Source organism: Cnephaeus nilssonii (genome assembly GCF_951640355.1).
Source record: "Cnephaeus nilssonii genome assembly, chromosome: 7".
Classification (NCBI taxonomy): domain Eukaryota; kingdom Metazoa; phylum Chordata; class Mammalia; order Chiroptera; family Vespertilionidae; genus Cnephaeus; species Cnephaeus nilssonii.
The window spans coordinates 33,548,814-33,569,070 of record NC_137078.1 but is presented as its reverse complement, the minus strand read 5'-3'; the positions used below and the strand labels follow the sequence as shown (position 1 = coordinate 33,569,070).

The following is a 20,257-nucleotide window of genomic DNA, read 5'->3' as shown; positions in this document are numbered from 1 at the left end:
ATCTATTGAGGTGATTGTGTCCATGTGGTACAACACAATGATTGATTTGTGGATGTTGAACCATTCTGGTATCCCTGGAATAAAGCCCACTTGGTCATAGTGATCCTTTTACTGTATTGTTGAACTTATTTTGCTAATATTTTGTTGAGAATTTTTACATCTATGTTCATCAGCAATACTGGCCTCTAATTTTCTTTTCTTGTAGAGACCTTGTTTGGTTTTAGTGTCAGGGTAATGCAGGCCTCATAAAATGAGTTTGAAAGTGTTCTCTCCCCTTCTGTTTTCTGGATTGGTATTCTTTCACTTTCTGGGAGAATTCTCCAGTGTATATATTGTGTCCTAGACTTTTGATCCTTAGTAGTTTTTTTTAATTACAGTTTCAGTCTCCTTACTGGTAATGTTTATTCAGATTTTCTATTTCTTCATGATTCAATCTTGATAGGTTACTTGTTTCTAGAAATTTATTTCTTTTAGGTTAGTGTGCATTGTTGATGTATAATTGTTCATAGTCTCTTATGATTCTTTTTGTATTTCTGTTATATTAGTTGTAGCCTCTTATTTCTGATTCTTAGCTATTTTGATTCTTGGCTTCATCTACTCTAGTTGATCCCCTATAAATTATTCATTTCAGTTAGTGTATCCTTAATTTCTGACTGGCTCTTTATGGTTTTCACCTCCTTTTTTTTTTTTAATATATTTTATTGATTTTTTACAGAGAGGAAGGGAGAGGGATAGAGAGTTAGACACATCGATGAGAGAGAAACATCGATCAGCTGCCTCCTGCACCCCCCCCACTGGGGATGTGCCCGCAACCAAGGTACATGCCCCTGACCGGAATCGAACCTGGGACCTTTCAGTCCGCAGGCCGACGCTCTATCCACTGAGCAAAACCTGTTTCGGCAGTTTTCACCTCCTTTTTATGCCATTGACGTTCTTACTTAGTTCATCCACCCTTTTAACCAGTGTTTTGAACTCTGCATCTAATATTTTGCTTATCTCCATTTTGTTTAGTTCATTTTCAGGAGTTCTGTTCTTTCATTTGGGACATGTTTCTTTGTCTCCTCATTTTGGCAGCTTTTCTGTGTTTGTTTGTATGTATTAGGTAGAGCTGCTGCATCTCCTGAGCTTGGTAGAGTGGCCTAATGTAGTAGGTGCCCTGTAGAGTTGAGTGACACAGCCTCCCCATTATAGTTGAGCCTTGCTTGCTTTTGGCATGCCAGTGGGAGGAATTTACCTGCAGGCTGATTGGCTGCAAGGACTGGCTGTGACCACTGTGGAGAATCAGCTTTGCCCGGGTCCACCCACGGAGGGTGACTTAGTTTAGTGGGACTCTGGTGCCTGTTGAGTCCTCCCCTTGAGTGTGTCACTTGTGGAGATGGATGGGTGGTGCTTTGTTGTGGTCTGAAGCTGTCCACTGGATGCACTGCCTTTGGGGCTTCCTGGGAGGTGCTGGCTAAGGTCAGCCATCACCTTGTTCTGCCCAGGGCCACCCAGCATGAGCCACAAAGCAATCTGCAGGTGAATGCTACTTGTGCTGGGCTTGAAGATGCCCAGGAGAGGCCAAGCTGCAAAACAAGGCCGGTTGCTGGGTCTGGGGCCACTTAGTGAGAGATTTGAGGGATGCTGGGGGCCAGATGCTACTTGTTTGAGAGGTTTTAAGAAAGTCCACTGTGTGAACCAGGAGAGTCTATTCAAATGGAAAAGCCACCTGAAAGAGCTCTGGTGGACCAGCAAGTTGGATGGGGCAGGGTCTCAGGGAATCACCAGGGCAGGAGGAACAGTGATAGCCAGGTTGATATGGCCTCTGTCTGCTGACTCAATGTGGGAGGGCTCAGGAAAGAAACAATGTCTTCTAAGTTGTAGGGTTAAATAGTTTATTGTTGATTTTTGTTTTTTGAGGTACGCCTGTAATGCTGTGAACTTCTCTCTCATGACTGCTTTTGCTGTGTCCCAGAGGTTTTGGGTTGTTGAGTGTTGGTTTTCATTTGTTTCCAGGAAGTTTATTTCTTTCTTGATCTCGTTGGTAACCCATTCATTGTTTAATAACATGCTATTTAGCCTTCATGTGTTTGAATGTTTTGGGGTGTTTTTACTGTAGTTGATTTCTAATTTCATTCCACTGTGATCTGAGAGGATGGTTGATATGATTTCGATCTTCTTGAACTTGTAGAGACTTGTTTTGTGTCCTCACATGTGGTCTATCTTTGCGAATGATCCAGGTGCACTTAAGAAGAATGTATATTCTGCTGCTTTGGGGCGAAATGTTCTGTAAATGTCAATTAAATCCATCTGATCCAGTGTGTCCTTTAGAGTCACTGTTTCCTTCTTAAGCTTTTGTCTGGAAGACCTATCAAGTGAAGTCAGCAGGGTGTTCAGACCCCTGGCTTTTTATTTATTAGGATAGTTAGGTCATGTTTTTGTATCCATTAAGCCTTTTGATTGGAGCATTCAGTCCATTGACATTTAGAGTTATTGTTGATAGGTACTTATTTATTGCCATTTTAATTCTGTATGCCTAGGTCTCTCTCTGTTTCTTCTTCTCATTACAGCAGTCCCTTTACATTGCTTACAATGCTGGCTTGGTGGTGATGTACTCTTTTAGCCTTTTTTTGTCTGGGAAGCTCTTTATTTGTATTTGACCATCTATTTTGAATGATAGCCTTGCTGGATATAGTAATCTTGGTTTTAGATCCTTGCTTTCCATTACCTTGAGTACTTCATGTCATTTCCTCTGACCTGTAGAGTTTCTGATGAGAAATCAGATGTCAGCCTTTGGGAGCTCCTTTGTAGGTAACAGTTTTCTCTTGCTGCCTTTATGATTCTCTCTTTGTCTTTAATTTTTGGCATTTTAATTGTGATGTGTCTGGGCGTGGACCTGTTTGGGTTCTTCTTGCTTGGAGTTCTCTGTGCCTCCTGAACTTGTGTGACTTTTTCCTTTACCAGGTTAGGGAACTTTTCTGCCATTATTTCTTCAAACACATTCTCTATCCCTTTCTCCCTTTCTGCCTCTTCTGGCACACCTGCTATTCGAATATTGTTATATTTCATGTTGTCCCACTGCTCCCTTAAGTTATCCTCCTGTTTTTGTGTGTGTGTTGTTGTTTTTTACATTTAATTTATTTTATTAAAATAACATAATTGAGGAACCATCAGATAACTTTTGTTAGGCGCAATAAAAACAAAATTAAAAACCAAATCAAGAAAACTTGTATTCATGGCTTCCTTACATACACATGACATGACTGTTGAGAGACAAGGCTGGTCGATGGCCCCACCCCATAGGGGCAACTCTAGAAGACAAAATTCAGCATGATGGAAGACTGCTCCCTGACAGAGCTGAGACTTGGAAGGGTAGGCCAGGCACCTCTTCTGGAAAACCATCCCAGTGCACTGGAGACCTCCATGAAAAAAGGAAGGGTCCCCAAACTCAAGTTCCATAGTACCAAAGCACTCCTTTAGGCAGTCATGGTCTTGACAGTTCTGGGCTGTTTGGTGCCACACTATTCACCACTATCTCTGAAGAAAAAGTCCTTCCTGTGATAAGCATTCCTCATAGGAGCTGATACTCAAAATCCATGTGTCACCCCATTATGGCTGGTTTGCCTACCTTCATTTTCCCTCCAAGTGCTTTTTCTTGCCCTAAAAATACTTGTCTAGCCAATGGCCGGGTTCCCAGATCATATATCATATATTGCCATCAGCAGCCACTGGTGAATCTAGAGAAGGCTCAGCTCATGAGCATGGATGATGCAAGTAGGGAGCAGGAGAAATCAGCATTGTAAATGGCTTCTTTCTCCCAGGACCAGAAAGGGTAGAAAAGAAGGTAACATGAAGTAAGGCCCAGTGAGTAGAAGGTCCTTAGCAGCAGCTTCTCTGAAAAGAAGCTCTCTGCTCCCATAGAAAGGGAGCAGAAAGATGGTGCCTGCTGACTTCTCTCCCTTCCCTGATGGCCCGAGTATAGGTGCAAAGTCAGCTAGAAGACAGGCAGTCTAGGCAGTGATCGCCAATCTTTTGGACCTCACAGAACACCAGTGGTCCGCAGACCACTGGTTGGCGACCCCTGGTCTAGGGGACATGGTCAGTGTGCAGGCATTGATATCCTCTGTGTGGGCTGCCTGATTCAGGGATGGCTCAGAGGCGCTCCGGTTGACTTTCAGTAGAGAGTGTTCAAGCAGCTCAATGTGGGGGAAAAAGACCTCTATTCCTTAACTTTCTTCACACAGCTACAAGCCGCTTCATTGCTTTGGGGCAGTTCTTGTATAGTTTACTAAGGTCTGGGGAAGCATACCCTTGGCCCACCATGAAAATGATCTTATCTCGGTTGTTGATGTGGGAGTAAGGTAGCTCCCCTGTCATGAGCTCATACAGCACAATGCCATAGGAGTGGACGTCAGTCTGTAAGCTGGACGGGTTATTAGCCTGCATTCGGATCACCTCTTGGGCCATCTACAGGATAGAGCTGGTGGGTTGTTCAACCTGCTGAGAACCACTCCAACGCAACTTCACTGTTGCCAAACCAAAATCTCCAATTTTCACCATCAGGCCTTCATGGAGAAATATATTGTTGGATTTTATGTCTCTGTGGATGATGTTCTTTGCATGCAAGTAGTTCATTCCCTGAGCCGTCTGCTGGACAATGTCCATCAACTGGAACATCTGAACTTGGTCTCTTAGACATGCAGGTGATTGTAGAGGCTGTTGCCCTCACACCATTGGGTCACAATCGCCAGGTTGTCCTTCTCATGGACCCCATAAAGAGCAGGATGTTCATGTGTTGTGTTTTGCGCAAGATAGCCACCTCATTCCTGAAGGCCTGAAACTGCTCTGGCATGGGGTCAACAACCTTCAGGATCTTTACTGCAACGTCTCCATGCCACTTGTCCTTAAAAACAGTTCCAAAGGAACCTGACCCAGTCTGAGTGGAGAGCATCACTTCACTGGCTTCTATTTCCCAGTAATAACTTGAATCTCTCTGTCCATGAGGCCTAATTTTGTTTTCTCCTGGGTCCCAGATCCTGGTGCCTGCTCTCTCTGTGCTGGCACAGGGGTTTTGGGCTGTGATTAGCCCATTGGGCTCAGATTGTTGGGGCTGCTGGACAAGGCTGAAGGTGAGGCTGGTTCACTGTGACTTTGGATTGCATCGTCAGTCATCGTCAGTAGGGTAGTGCTGACCATGTGAACATTAGGTGTGGATGTCGACCTCTGCTTCTAGGAGAGGGAACCTTCAGAGGAGTGGCCGGAGGTGTTGAATGTAAAGGCGTGGGGTGTGGAGTATCTGTGCTGGGAACTAGCAGGCATCTGGAAAACAAACTCTTGCATCCAATGCTTTGTCAAAGAAGGCAGTGCTGGGACTAATGGTGATAGTGGAATTTGGAAACAATAAGAGTCGTTTGACATTACTTTAGCCCACACATAGAGTAGGTACTTTGGTGCTACGATGCTCATGAAATTTGTAGCCACAAGTCTGACATCGAAATCCATTTAGTAGGAACTTCTGACACATGTCACAGAAGGCAAGCTCCAGGGAGTTCTTCCGAGAGGAACGTGATCCATCAAGTCTGTTTGAAGTTCTTCTGCAATCAAGGAGGCAGCATCAGTATTCCATTCTAATGCTGTGTTTGTGTTTGTGTTTGTGTTTGTGTTTGTGTTTGTGTTTGTGGAGAAGTCTGAACACTGTGCAGCACTCTGGTTGCAGGCCCCTCACCTTGAGTGCTTTTCATAAGGCAGTCATGCAAACTCATTCCATTTCATACATTGACCACCGTTCTTTGCTTGTTTGGCAAGATAACACGATAGTATTGCTTGTCCTAGAAGAGTCCATAAATTTGCCATCATTTGATGCTCAGCGCTGATAGGCAAACTGCTGAATTATTGGGAAATGCAGGTGGGGCCATCAAACATTGCATCTTTGAATCCAAAACCGTTGCTGATCGTCTTCTAGGCCCCCTGTATGTGCTCCATTGATGCAACTTACACAATACTTAAACTCGAAGGAGCCAGGCCGCCTCCGTGTCTGTGGTCTGTCTGGTGGCAGCGTCTGGCCCACTCCTCCTCCCGACGCTGGTTAGGGAGAGGGAGGCGGTCACATTCAGTGCATCCCAAGCCCAGGGGACGGGTCCCTCATCATCGCACTCATGCTCCCCGCCTCAGGGCACACGCCCCAAAGCCCGGCCAGCTGGCCCTCTTTGGGGCCCAAGGAGAGTGGCAGGGAACCCTTCCCGTCTCACACTCCTTGTCTTACTTCTGCCATCTAAGATGGCTGCTCCAGCACCTGCAATGAAGAAGTGTCCTCCTGGTTTTTTTGGGGGATATATATATATATATATATATATATATATATATTTTTTTTTTACTAGAGGCCCAGTGCATGAAAATTCATGCACTGGAGGCGGGGGTTCCTCAGTCCAGCCTGCCCCCTCTCACAGTCCGGGAGCCCTCAGGGGCGGGAAGCGACCCGGCGATCAGGGGAAGGTGACGCCCCATTACACCTCTGCTGCTGCCACTGACGGCAGCACAAGCCTTGGCTGGCTGCGCAAGCCTCGGCCGGCCCTGGTTACCTGAGCCTCGGGCGGCCCTGGGCAGCTGGGGGGCCTGGGCGGCTAGGCAGCCGACATCTGAGGCTTGCCCGTGCTTCGGGCAGGCCCTGGGTGGCTGGGGGGCTGAGGGGACTAGGGGACTCTGGAAGCAGGAGCCCAGAGTGGCCTGGACCGCCTGGGGGCTGGCCTGGCCTTGCCGCATGCCTGCCACCCTGGCGGGGCTGAGGAGATGGGGCACCGCCATCTCGTGGCTGTGGGCACCACGATCTTTGAGGGCGTGATAGTCAATTAGCATATTCCCTCCTTATTGGCTGTGAGCGCCGCCATCTTTGAGATGGCGTGAGGGTCAATTAGCACATTCCCTCTTTATTAGATAGGATTGATTTCAGAGAGGAAGAGAGAGGTAGAAACATCAATGATGAGAGAGAACCACCAATGGGCTGCCTCCTGCATGTCCCCCACTGGGGATCGAGCCCACAACCCAGGCATATGCCCTTAACCGGAACCGAACCTGGGACCCTTCAGTCCACAGGCCAACACTCTATCCACTGAGCCAAACAGGCTAGGGCTGTCCTCCTGTTTTTTAACTGTTTTTTCTTTCTGGTTCTCTGATTGAGTGATTTTTTTTTCAACCCCATCTTCACTGATTTGATCCTCACCTTCCCCTAATCTGCTGTGTATTCCTTCCAATGTGTTTTTTATTTGTGCTATGTCATTCTTTATTTCTGTTTTCATAGTTACTATATCTTTTCTCATGCTGTTGAGCATCTTTATCATCACTACTGTGAACTCTGTTTCAGATAAATTTCTTATCTCTGCTTCATTTATCTCTTCTGGAAAATTCTCTTGTTCTTTCATTTGGGGGTTGTTTCTTTGTCTCTTCATTTTGGCGAGAGTTTTTTTCAGCAGGATGTGGCAGTTGCTTCTGCTTGGAGGTTGTTATTTTTAGTCTCTTAAATGGCCTCAAAGCAAGGTGTTTTCCAATAGTGTGGGTCAAGCATGTCAAACTCAAAGGCTAACACGGGCCAAATTGCAGGGGCCTGATGCGGCGTGGGCCAGACATGGCGGGGATCTCCCTTTTCTGCGTCCCGCGCAGAAAGAGAGATGAACGAACCAGTTCTAAATGGAGGCGGCCAGGGATTGAGAAATATTAGAAATAAAGAAAACAAGACGCAGAAATAGATTCATGAAGCTGGGAGCTGGGTGGATCTTTCTGTGCCTGGCTGAGGCCACAGAACAGATCCAGACTGCAAAGCTGAGGCTTTATTTATAATCAGGGACAAACAAGGCAATTAACAATGTTCTTGTAAGTTTCACTTGTTTTGGCAGCACTTGCTGCCCCTCCCACAGCCCACTAGCTAACCAGGAAGGATCTAGGGATCAGTTACAGAATTAGGCTTAATTATGCTGGGAGGGGTCTGCCCTCCAAATGAACTTGTTTGTGACCCTGCCACAGGTCAGTCAGAGGCTTAACCCTATAACCGCTTCCTACACCAAATAAACAAGGTTTAAGTTTATATGGGCCACATAAAAACAAAAGCTTTAATTTTCATAGAAATGTAAGTTTATGTCAATAGATACATGCTGAATAAAAAGGGCTGAAATAAATGAATAATCATTAACAAAATAATAGAACTTTTTTTTTAATTTTTTAAAATATATATTTTATTGATTTTTTACAGAGAGGAAGGGAGAGGGATAGAGAGTTAGAAACACCAATTAGAGAGAAACATCGATCAGCTGCCTCCTGCACATCCCCTACTGGGGATGTGCCCACAACCAAGGTACATGCCCTTGACCAGAATCGAACCTGGGACCCTTCAGTCCGCAGACTGACACTCCATCCACTGAGCCAAACCAGTTAGGGCAATAATAGAACATTTTAATAAAAATATCTTTTCTTGAACATTAACTTACCAGACACCGAATAACTGCACAGATTAATAAGCATAACGCAAATAAGCCTATTTTTCTTATTCTCTGAAAGCGAAATATTTCCTGTTGTGCACACCAAACAAGTCAGTCCAAGACTAATGATGTGGCAATCGGCTGCTAAAATATTTGCTGCTAGTATTAGTGGAGAGAAATTCGCCTGTGTGTAAGGCGTGTAAGGGAAATGAATGCAACACGATTATAGTAATCAGTCATTAGTGAACATTGTAGTTCGTTATTAATAATCTTACCTAATAATAAACAAACATGTAAATTGACCGGACCTCTGCTACACCCACAGACAATCAGAGTGAGTATGCAAATTAACCCAACAAAGATGGAGGTTAATTTGCATACACAGGCACCGAGCGATTGGGGATGGCGGGATGCTTGCATCGTCGCCATGGTGATGACGCAGGCGTTCCGTCCCACCCCTGGTCTCTCAGGGCCTCTGGGCAGCGTGGGAAGGTGGAGCCGGAGTGGAAAGGCGGTGCCGGCAGCCAGGGAAAGGAAGGCCCATTCTAGCACGAATCTTCGTGCATCGGGCTTCTAGTTACGTATAACAGAATATTGTAAAAGTTATGAAATTTTTATTAAAAGGTTTCTTACATATCATTATATTGGCTGGGCACAAAAATATTCATTCTGGCTGCGAGTTTGACATGCTTGGTGTGGGTCAACTGTTCCCCCAGGCCAGGCAAATGTCTGTGTGGGAAAGATGTCCTCCACTGCGTGACGGAATGACTCAGCATAGGAGAGTCCAGAAATACTGTCCATGTTTTCTACACTGCCTTCCGAACTCTAACCCCTGAGTCCCCAATCCTGGCTTCCACTCACAGCTCCAGTCCACTCTGCCCTCCCTCTGCTGGAGCACAAGGTGGGTGGCTCCACAGGGAATTTTGGCCCCTTTACGAGGGTGCCTGAATTTCCAGCTGTCGTTCCCTGGCAGACAGCAACCCTGCTGCTTTTCATAGGTGTTGTGTGTGTACCCTTCTCAGTTCTGGTGCTCTCTGCTGGGATGCCCAGCTTGATGATTAGATCCCTGAGTTATCAGTGGCAACCCCCACAGCTGAGATATCTCTCTGGAACTTCAGTTGCTGTCTGTGGGCGCCCAGCCAGCTCTTTCGCACCTCTGCCCCTCCTACCAGTCTACGTGGTCTCCACTTTCGGTCCTCGGGTATCAAGGTTCTCTCCAGCGAGTTTTCCATTGGTTATTCAGGAAGTTTTTCTGTATTTGAGTTGTAATTCCAGTTTGTTTCTGCGAGTGTGTCCGTGCAGTATCCACTCACTCTGCTGCCATTTTTAATCTCTAGCCTTATAAATTTGGTCATATGAAAGGTCCCACCAAAAATGGCACCATTGTTAGTGTACATTATATCCTTCATACCTACACATGTGCTGCTTTTCCCAGGAAATGGAAGAATTTCTGGGAAAGATGGTAGTTTTTGTTTTTTAAGAGATGAGGCCAGGACCTATGATGCTTGGAGGATTTGGATAGTAGCAGAATAGGTTTTGTTTCTTCCCTTTGTCTCTTAGTAGTGCTGGTCTTAATTTGCTATCGCATAGTCCTTTGACTTTGTGGATTGGGTTAAGTCAGAGAGGGGTGTTCCAGTGGGAGGTGGCATTGTGTGTGGGAGTAGGTTTTCCATCCTTTCCTTCTTTTACTGCCAAGTTATATTTTGTGAGTTTGAGAGTAGTGGCAGGTATACTAGAGATGAGCTTGTGGTCGATCTTTAATGGCTGATTGGGTTTGTCAGAGAAGATGAGGGAACCCCTCAGCAACATAATAGAGGGATGAAAGTTCCTACTAGGGAGGTAGGTGCTATGTTGAGGTAGTAGCATTTGACTCTTAGTTTCTGCCTTTAATTAAATTAAATGCTAGTTATTCATTGATTATTGTGTTCCTACTCCATTCCGGGCATAGTGCTATGTACTGGGAAAGTAATGATAAACAAAATGGGACAGTCTTTTCCTCTCTCAGAGTACAAACTGTTTAAAGGGTGGGATAAAGATAAGTAAGTAGGCAAGTAAGTGTGAGAAGTATAATGATGGGAGAACTATAGCATACGAAGAGAACTTTTAACCTGAACATGGTGGGTGGACCTGAATCAGGGAAATGAGTTTTAAGAAGGAAGGTCTGTCCGGGCCGGTGTGGATCAGTGGTTGAACATCGACCTATGAATCAGGAAGTCACGGGTTCGATTCCCAGTCAAGGCACCTGCCTGCGTTGCTGGCTTCATCTCCAGTGGGGGTTGCAGAAGGCAGCTGATCAGTGATTCTTTCTCATCATTGATGCTTCTGTCTCTCTGAAATCAATAAAAATATATTTTAAAAAAAAAGAAGAAGAAGGAAGGTCTAGCTGAATCTGTCTTACCAAAAATCTTGGGCCCTGAAGATAGGACCTTGACTATTGTGAAGGAAAAAATAATTAACCTGAAAGTGAGTTGAATTTCTTGATATTTTTTCCCTTGTTATTGAGAAATTATAGTATGTCAAATCCTTAACTCATGTTTTTAAATATTAGCCTGATACTAGTCCTCCGAGATTATCTCAGATGAAATAAACTGTCCATGGTCTCACAAGTAATATTCAGGTACTTTATTTCTTGGTTAGCTTGAGGGGATTGGCTAGGGAAGAAAAAAAAGCCACACTATTTGAATAATGCACCCAATTCCCAAGTCTTGAGTCAGAGTCATATTTATTGTGGGAGTGGTCAACCAAGAAGGAAGAATTTCTTTGTCTAGGCCAGTGATGGCGAACCTATGACACGCGTGTCAGCACTGACACGCGTAGCCATTTCTGCTGAGGCGGCCGCATGCCGAGGATGAAACATTTGCTGCTCCTGAGGATGAAACATTTGCAAAATAATGTTTTTTCCTCGAAGTGACACACTACCCGAGTTATGCTCAGTTTTTTGGCGAAGTTTGACACACCAAGCTCAAAAGGTTGCCCATCGCTGGTCTAGGCAATGTCTTCCAATGGATATCAGTAGCAGTGACGAAGAAAATACTTCTCTAATGATAATAGCAGTAAAGATAGAAAAAGCCTGTATGTGTGTGTTGTCAAATAGAAAAAGCAGATTTGACTTGCTATTCTGATACTCTTGCTACTCTGTCACCTGTATTGTGTGCTATGAAGAGTGGCTATATTGAACCAGATCTTAGAAACATTGGAAAAAGTGTACATCATCCCAAGTCTATGATCAGGAGATGTCCAGTTTTCCCCAGTCCTCAGATTCCCTGCTTTAATCTACCAATCATCTTAACATACCCATTTGAATATATTTATTTTTTACTCATAAAATACACTTTCATTGGGTTCAAAGAGAATTAATTTAAAATATAGCAATCAAGGACAGTGCCAGTTGACAAAGAGTTTCCACCCTTTCTGTAAATAGCTTTAACAGAAACTCCTACATGTTAATTTGATAGGCAAGGAGACAGTTAATTATAACTTAAAATACTTGAAGACACAAGAGCACAGATACTGTATTCACATGAATTCATATATGTAATTTCTATCTTATTAGACAGTTCCTATAAAATATCAAGTTTCTAATTAGGATTGTGGTGTTAAAAAAATGGGCAATTTGGTAGCTGAGTTCTTTTTACTAAAGACACAATCAACTAACAGAGGTAAGACACTTATTCCCTCATCACCTGATACCTTGTACCTTGTATGTAGCCAGTGTAAGATCATCCATTGGTGCAGAGAGCAGAGGTTCACAGCAGGATCTGAGTCCTGCCCATAAGGCTTGCCGCTCTCACTGTTCTGTGCACTTCATTACAACGACTCTACCCCTACCCCAGACCAAACAAAAGAAACTGTCGCTCTTGACTTGGGGAATATTTGGTGAAAGTGATAATTGAATAAAGTACGTCACTAAATACAACATGATTTTACATTGTAAACGTCTTAAAAACTCAGTTGAATATATTTAATATACATTTGTATGTCCTTGTAAAATATATGGGGTTATATATGCATGTTTTCAGTTTGCCTAGATAATAATTGTGCTATAAAGTTTGTTCTGCTTCTGTTTTCATCAACACATTTGCAACCTATTTCCATGTTGAATGTGTGCTCCACTGCCAAGATCACAACAGTATTCTACATTTTCAAGATAGATTTCAGGTTTTACATTTTACTTTTATGTCTTTAATCCATCTGGAGTTTTGTGTGTGTGTGTGTATTGTAAATTAGGGATAAAATTTCTTCTTTATTTAAGATAGCCAGTTTCCCAAATACTGTTTACTAAATAATACATCCTTTCTGTACTGATTTGTGATATTAGTTTCATCATTTATCAACTTACCACAGATGAATCTGTGGTTTGTTTTTTTAAATTGGTTGAGAAAGGGGGGGGGGGGAGGGCGGCAGGAGACACATCAATATCGATTTGTTGTCCCACTTGTTTATGCATTCATTGATTGATTCTTGTATGTGCTCTGATTGGGGATCATACCCACAACATTGCCATATGGGGACGATGCTCTAACCAACTCAGGCAGCTACCCGGCCAGGGCTAAATGAATCTGTTTTGGAGATACCTATTCTGTTGCATTGGTTTTATTGTCTGTTCCCTTTTTTCTGGAACTGTTTTTCTCTGGAATATGTCACAGTGTCTGATAGGGCAAGTCTTCTTTTTGTTCTTCCTTTTAAAATTTGACTTCACTATTCTATGGATTTTTAGTTTATATAATTTTAAAAGTGTTTGACCTCAAAAATATGTATACTTTGCATACTGCTCTGTAACATGCCTTATTTTTAATTTAACAATGAGTAACTTCAGTATATGGCAGATTATTTCCTGAAGTGACATACTCACTTCACTTATATTTACTTTCTTATTTAACACCTTTGGTTTTCTTCATTTGTTCCTGTGGGTTAGAGTTACCAGCTGGTGTCATTTCTTTAAAATAATTTAGTTCCCACTACTTCCTTTGTGCTGTTACTGTCAGTTATGTTACATTTCTATGTTATAGGCCTAACAATAAAATTATATATGTACTAGAGGGGGTCCCTCAGTCCGGCCTGCGCCCTCTTGCAGTCCGGGACCCCCCACTCCTTACCGCCCACCTGCAGCTCCCGCCACTGGCTTCTGGCTGAGCTGCACTCTCCCTGTGGGAATGCTCTGACCACCAGGAGGCAGCTCCTGCGTTGTGCGTCTGCCCCCTGGTGGTCAGTGCATGTTATAGCAACCGGTCGTTCTGTCGTTTGGTTGATTTGCATATTAGGGTTTTATTATATAGGATTGTTTCATATACTGACATTAGAGGAAATATCACTTATACTGTATATCTAATTATCTTTACCAGTGTTCTTTGTTTTCTTGTATTTATGTGTATTTGAATTTTTATTATGGTTTACTTGCTTTCAATTCTAAGAATTTCCTTTAGTATTTCTAGTACGGTGCTTTGCTAGCAACAAATTCAGTTTTTGCTTCACGGGAGTATTTTTATTCACTTTTATTTTTGAAAGACAGTTTTGCTGAATATAATATTCTTGTTTGACAGTTTTTCTTTCAGCACTTTGAATATGTGATCTCACTGCCTTCTGGCCTTCATTGTTTCTGATGAGAACTTACATTGTGGGGTTTCCTTGTAGATGCTGAGTAATTTTCTCGTTGCTCTCAAGATTTTCTCTTTCAGCATTTTTACTATAGTATGTCTGGGTATAGAGATCTTTTCATTTATTCTACTTGGAGTTTGTTGAGCTTCTTGGGCGTGTAGATTAATATTTTTCAGGAAATTTGGGAAATTTGGGTAGATAACATATCTTTAAAATGTATACCTTACCCTTTAAATAAATACTAAATCCCCATGCCTCCTGAAACAGCCCCTGGCAGCCACCATTCTACTCTCTGTCTCTATGAATTTTACTACTTGTTATATACGTAGAATTATATATTTGTCCTTTTCATATGGCTTATTTTGCTTTGCATAATGTTTTAAAGTCTTATCCACATTTTACCTTATGACAAAATTTTTTGGAATTTGAATATTTGCAGGTATTAAAATTAGGTATTCCTAATTCTTAGGTGTTAAAACTTTTTTTCTTCCTTCTTTTATTTTTACTTAACTTTTATGCTATTTTTGAATTACTATCTACCTAGTTTTACATGTTGTTTGTTTAATTAGTAAATAATAATCTAAATTAGGAAGTGAAACAAAATAAACTCTGCTTTACCTTTAAGAAGGTTGTTGGTGGGCCCTGGCCAGTGGGTTCAGTGGTTAGAGCATCAGCCTGTAAACTGATGGTCGTGGGTTTGATTTCCGGTCAGGGGCAAGCAAGTACCTGGGTTTCAGCTTCGATCTCTGGCCCTGTTTGGGCTCATGTGGGAGGCCACCAGTCGATGTCTCTCTCTCACATTGATGTTTCTCTCTCTCTCCCCCTCCCCCTATCTTCCTCTTCCCCTCTCACTCTCTTTAAAAATAAGTGGAAAAAATATCTTGGGTGAGGATTAATCAAAAAATAAAAAAGTTTGATGGTGGTATGCTATGCTGCTTATGGAATAACTAATACAGAAGTTATATTGTTTTAGGATATTTAATTTGGGGGTCTTTTGTTTTAAAAAATAAATTACCGTATTTTCCGGCGTATAAGACGACTGGGCGTATATAAGACGACCCCCAACTTTTCCAGTTAAAATATAGAGTTTGGGATATACCCGCCCTATAAGATGACACCTGGCATATAAGACGACCCCCTACATTTGAGAAGATTTTCCTGGGTTAAAAAGTCATCTTATACGCCGGAAAATACAGTATCTTATACTTCTCATTTGATTGTGATTTGGTGGAATTGGTAGTTTCCAATTTTTATTTTAAATTTCCTTTTTGTATATTTGATGGATTCTGATACTTTCCTGTCAATAAGCAAGGATCATTTCTATAGTGATTCTCCAGAGGGAGGTCATGACTACCCTTCCAATGAGTTGAATATACCCAGCTACCCCAAAGTCGTCACTGGTTAGTGTGTTTTAACTACATGTGGCATAAACATTTTTGTTCTTTATCAAGTGCTTGTGAAATTGTGCCATGTAACTTTTTTTTATCTAAACGCAATTATGATATTCAAAGCATCTTTTGCTCATGACCATGGCCTGTCCACTTCAACTTGGAGCTGTTATTTTGATGATAGCTGCCTTTATTTATCTTGGAGTGGTTGCTGAATCGTGGCCTCACCTTGGATAGGCACTGAATGAATATTGAAACTGCTATCATTTTGTGTTACACCTCTGTTTCTTGGAAGGTATTTGTGACATTGATGTACTTGTTATATTTTACCTTCATTTAAGGTTTTTAATAAATAAAAAAATTTAATATATGATATCAGTGGAATAAAATAAGCTCTATCAGTAAGTTAATCTTATGGCTATCTTTTATTTTCTGAAACAGAGACTCTACAGGGGCAGGTAATTCACTGGTCCACAAGCGGTCTCCTTTACGTCGAAACCAAAAGACCCCAACATCCTTGACCAAGCTGTCTTTACAGGATGGATATAAAGTCAAAAAGCCAGCATGTAAATTTGAAGAGGGTCAGGATGTCCTAGCTAGATGGTCAGATGGCTTGTTTTATCTTGGAACTATCAAAAAGGCAAGTTACCATAATATATCTTTTGCAGTTTTTGCAATAAACGTTTAATAATTTTGAATTTAAATTTAACTCTGTGTCTTTTATTTTAAAAACCAGTATTCCTCTGTATTTCAGATAAACATATTGAAACAGAGCTGCTTCATCATCTTTGAAGACAGTTCTAAATCCTGGGTTCTCTGGAAGGACATCCAAACAGGCAGGTGCTACTGTTTCTCTTGAACATGATTTATACTAAAATTTGATATTTTCCAATTTGTCATTTTTTAGTGTTATCTGTTCAGCAGTATATTAAAATATCTCAGAACCACTTATAAGGAGAGGCTAAAAAAATCAACTTTACCTTTGCAGTCTTTAGGAAGTTATAATCTATATCAGAGATTTTCAATCTTTTTCATCTCCTGGCACACATAGCTAATTACTAAAATTCTGCAGCACATCAAAAATATATATTTTGCCAATCTGACCCCCCCAAAAAAAAAGAAAGTATAATTTTGATTCATTCATACCAGACAGATATTGTTGTGTTGGCTGTTGTCATTTTTTTATTTGACAATCTAAGGGAAAAGAGGTCAGTGCCCCTGATTAAATAGTTAGGTATTGCACATTTTAAAAATTCTTGCAGCACTCTGGTTGAAAATTGCTGATCTATATTAAAAACTCCACCCCCTCCCCCCCCCCCCCAAAAAAAAAGAGTCTGTTAGGGTAGAGGTAGACTACTAACTACTAGAAGACAGGTGTGTCACTATTGTTGTTAGGACCCTTCTAAGAACTTAGAAGAAACAGTTTGGGCTACATTTTAACTGTTACTTGCTTATATTATATTAGTACAAAGTACTGTAAAGAGCTAATAGGTATTAGCTTATAGGTATATATACTTTTTGTCAGATGCTTGGGGGAATTAAAACATATTAAAAGGTTGAGTACTAGAAATATTCATTAATAAAAATGGTTTAAAATGATCAATTATTTTTTAATGTTTATATGGAAAAATGAGTACAGGTACACCTTGGTTTGGTTATAGGTACATTTCTTATACTTTCTATTTTTATAAACCATAATTGCTGTGTGTCATTTGAATCTGCTAAATAAAGGTATTTTTCTAGGTATCTCTTTCATGGAAGGTGCTTTATTTATTTTTAAAAAGTATGATTATTAAAATCTGAGTACTTTATCTACACACTAATGCAACACTTTTTAAAAAAATGTAAGTTTTGCCCTAGCTGGTTTGGCTCAGTGGATAGAGCATTGGCCTGGGGACGGAAGGGTCTTTAGTTCGATTCCGGTCAAGGGTGGGTACCTAGGTTGCAGGATCCTCCCCAGTCTGAGCCCTGGTTTGGGCGCATGCAGGAGGCAGCCAGTCAATGCGTTTCTCTCACATCGATATTTCTCTCTGTCCTTCCCTCTCTCTTCCACTCTCTCTAAAAATCAATGGGAAAATATCCGTGGGTGAGGATTAAAAAAAAAAAAAAAAAGTAACAGTTTTTATTGTTGTTGTTTTTTTATAAAATATTTTATTGATTTTTTACAGAGAGGAAGGGAGAGGGATAGAGAGCTAGAAACATCAATGAGAGAGAAACATGGATCAGGTGCCTCCTGCACACCCCCTACTGGGGATGAGCCCACAACCAAGGTACATGCCCTTGACCGGAATCGAACCCTGGACCTTTCAGTCTGCAGGCCGACGCTCTATCCACTGAGCCAAACCGGTTTTGGCAACAGTTTTTATTGTTGTTGTTGTTATTTATTTTAGAGAGAGAGGTAGGGAGAGAGAAACATCCACTGGTTTTCTCCTGCACATGCTCTGATGGGGAATCAAACCCACCACTTTCTGGTGTATGGGACAGACGTTCCGACTCATTGAACCACACCAGCCAGGGCTAAAGCAGCACTTTTGGTTTTGGTTTTATTAGGTAAATAGGCCTGCACAAAGACCTGTGTTTTCTATTTCCTGTTGTAGAAAGGAGATGTAAATTCTCTTCCCCTGAAGAATAGAAGGATACCCTTCTAAAGTATTTAGTGATTGGGTTTTGTATTGGATTCCCAAGTGCAACTTTATGATAGGTTACTGTGTGTTGTATGTTTTGAATCTGGAATTGATGGGTCAGTGAGAAAAGTGATAGGAGGATAGGATGTCTTCAACAGTAGTGATACTGAGCAGATCTTATTACCTGCATTAGGAATTTCTCTTTATTTAGTTTGTAAACGTGACTCTGTCTACGGTGGGTCGAAACATATAAACTGCTTCTGTTCCCTTCTATTATCTATGTATACCTTTCAACTTTTCTACCTTTTCAAGGTTCCTGTGAATTAAAATATAGGTTTCTCAGTCTTTTGTCTCCCCTCCTTCCATTCCTTCTTTCCGAAGACCAGTGGTACATAGGGATAGAAAGTTGTCATGAAAGTGAGGGTCCTGTCCTACATATGCCCCACCAGTGCATCAGTTTAATAGTCTGTGGTGGTTCTTCTCTCACTGGCTGCTTTTACTATCCTTAGAATTACCAAGGATTATTCTTTGGCCATTAACTTTGTAATATCCAGAAAGTAGCACACATGTAACTTGGAGTTGCTATAAAATGAGGAAGTGAACCTGAAAATTGCAATCTGACAGATTTCATTGTGGAGAGTAGCTTTAGTAGTTTTCTTCTATAAGAAACCTGCTAATAACAGATACTAGCAAAATAACTGAATAAATTAGCATAATTTCACTCATGTAATAAGATTCCTTTGAAAAATTTACATAAATAAGGAAGAATATATAGTCATGTTAGTAATCAAAGAAATGTGCATTACAACAGGGGGATAACATGTTAAAACCATTAAATGAATTTAAAAGGATTTTTAATCTTAACACCTAAATACCATTATGGTTTTTGTGGAAATAATACACTGCTGTTGACAGTGTAAATTTCTATTTTGGATATTTAAACAGCAGCATTAAATGCATAACAATGTTTTATACTCTTTAATTTATACAGCAGACTCATTTTAACAGTTTATTCTAAATAAATAATTCAAAAGTAAAAAATTAGATGAGAAATATTTACTGTAGCTTTATTTTAATAATACCAAAAAATTTGAGATATTGAAGATGAAATGGCTTGAATTAACACTGGCTTTTCTGAGGAACTGCCTTCCCCTACACCAGTCCACCTGGTTGCAGTGGGAGTCAGATTAAGCACCTACCCCAATCTAGGACTATTGGTTCTTTTCCAGGGAATTAACAGATTTGGACAGAGAGGTCCCAGGCTCAGTCTGGTTGCTCTCCTGATTCTAGCCAAATATCAGAAGATGTGGAGAGGCCATGTTTAGCCAACTGTTCAGGGAAGAAAACAAACCCTGGGAAAGCAGGAGGCTAGAGCACTAGAGACCGAAACAGACAAGGAAAAATGCAAAAAAATGAACAAACAAGAAATTTGGTAACATGTCTGTGTAAGAATAGAGGGTGTAATGAAGTAAATTTGGTTCTTTCCCTGGATGGAATATTATGCAGTTACTAGAGGCCCGGTGCAAAAAATTCGTGCACGGGGGTCGGGTCCCTCAGCCCGGTCTGCACCCTCTCACAATCTGGGACCGCTGGCTCCTAACCACTCACCTGCCTGCCTGCCTGCCTGATCGTCCCTAACCACTCTGCCTGCCTGCCTGATCGTCCCTAACCACTCTGCCTGCCTGCCTGATCGCCCCTAACCACTTCTGCATGCCTGCCTGATCACCCCTAACTGCTTTCCTGCTGGCCTGATCGCCCATAACTGCTCTCCCCTGCTGGCCTGATCACCCCTCACCACCCGCCACCGTGGCTTTGTCCAGAAGGATGTCCGGTCTATCCAGTCTAATTAGCATATTATCCTTTTACTAGAGGCCTGATGCACAAAGATTTGTGCAAGAATGGCCTTCCTTCCCCTGGCTGCTGGCACCGCCTTCGCTCTGGCCTGGAGCCGCCTTTCTGCCTTCCCACTCTGGCCGGAACTGCTGGGGCAATGCGGAACCCCTGCGTCATTGCCATGGCAATGACGCAAGCGTCCCGCCCCCGGCTGCTCGGTGCCTGCATATGCAAATTAACCTGCCAGCTTTGTTGGGTTAATTTGCATACTCACTCCTGATTGGCTGGTGGGTGTTGCGAAGGTATGGTCAATTTGCATGTTTCTCTTTTATTAGTCTAGATTACTATAGATTTGAAGTCACAATTTTGAAAA

General features: G+C 41.8%; 1 protein-coding gene and 1 pseudogene across 5 annotated transcripts in view; one reads left to right on the top strand and one right to left on the bottom strand.

The window, feature by feature from the left end:
* MTF2 (metal response element binding transcription factor 2) overlaps positions 1-20,257 on the top strand; it is a 78,846-nt gene that overhangs the window by 28,283 nt on the left and 30,306 nt on the right. For 2 of the 4 annotated variants that reach the window (XM_079777356.1, XM_079777355.1), the window contains exons 2-3: positions 15,869-16,067; positions 16,182-16,263. In XM_079777356.1, coding sequence (XP_079633482.1) covers positions 15,869-16,067; positions 16,182-16,263 — 281 coding nt within the window. Of the gene's footprint in view, positions 1-15,868; positions 16,068-16,181; positions 16,268-20,257 lie in introns of all 4 variants that reach the window. The other 2 variants (XM_079777357.1, XM_079777358.1) reach the window with 2 other exon arrangements.
* On the bottom strand, positions 1,802-5,961 carry LOC307103750 (RAF proto-oncogene serine/threonine-protein kinase-like; annotated as a pseudogene). Its single transcript has one exon. The product of its transcript is annotated as an RAF proto-oncogene serine/threonine-protein kinase-like (transcript).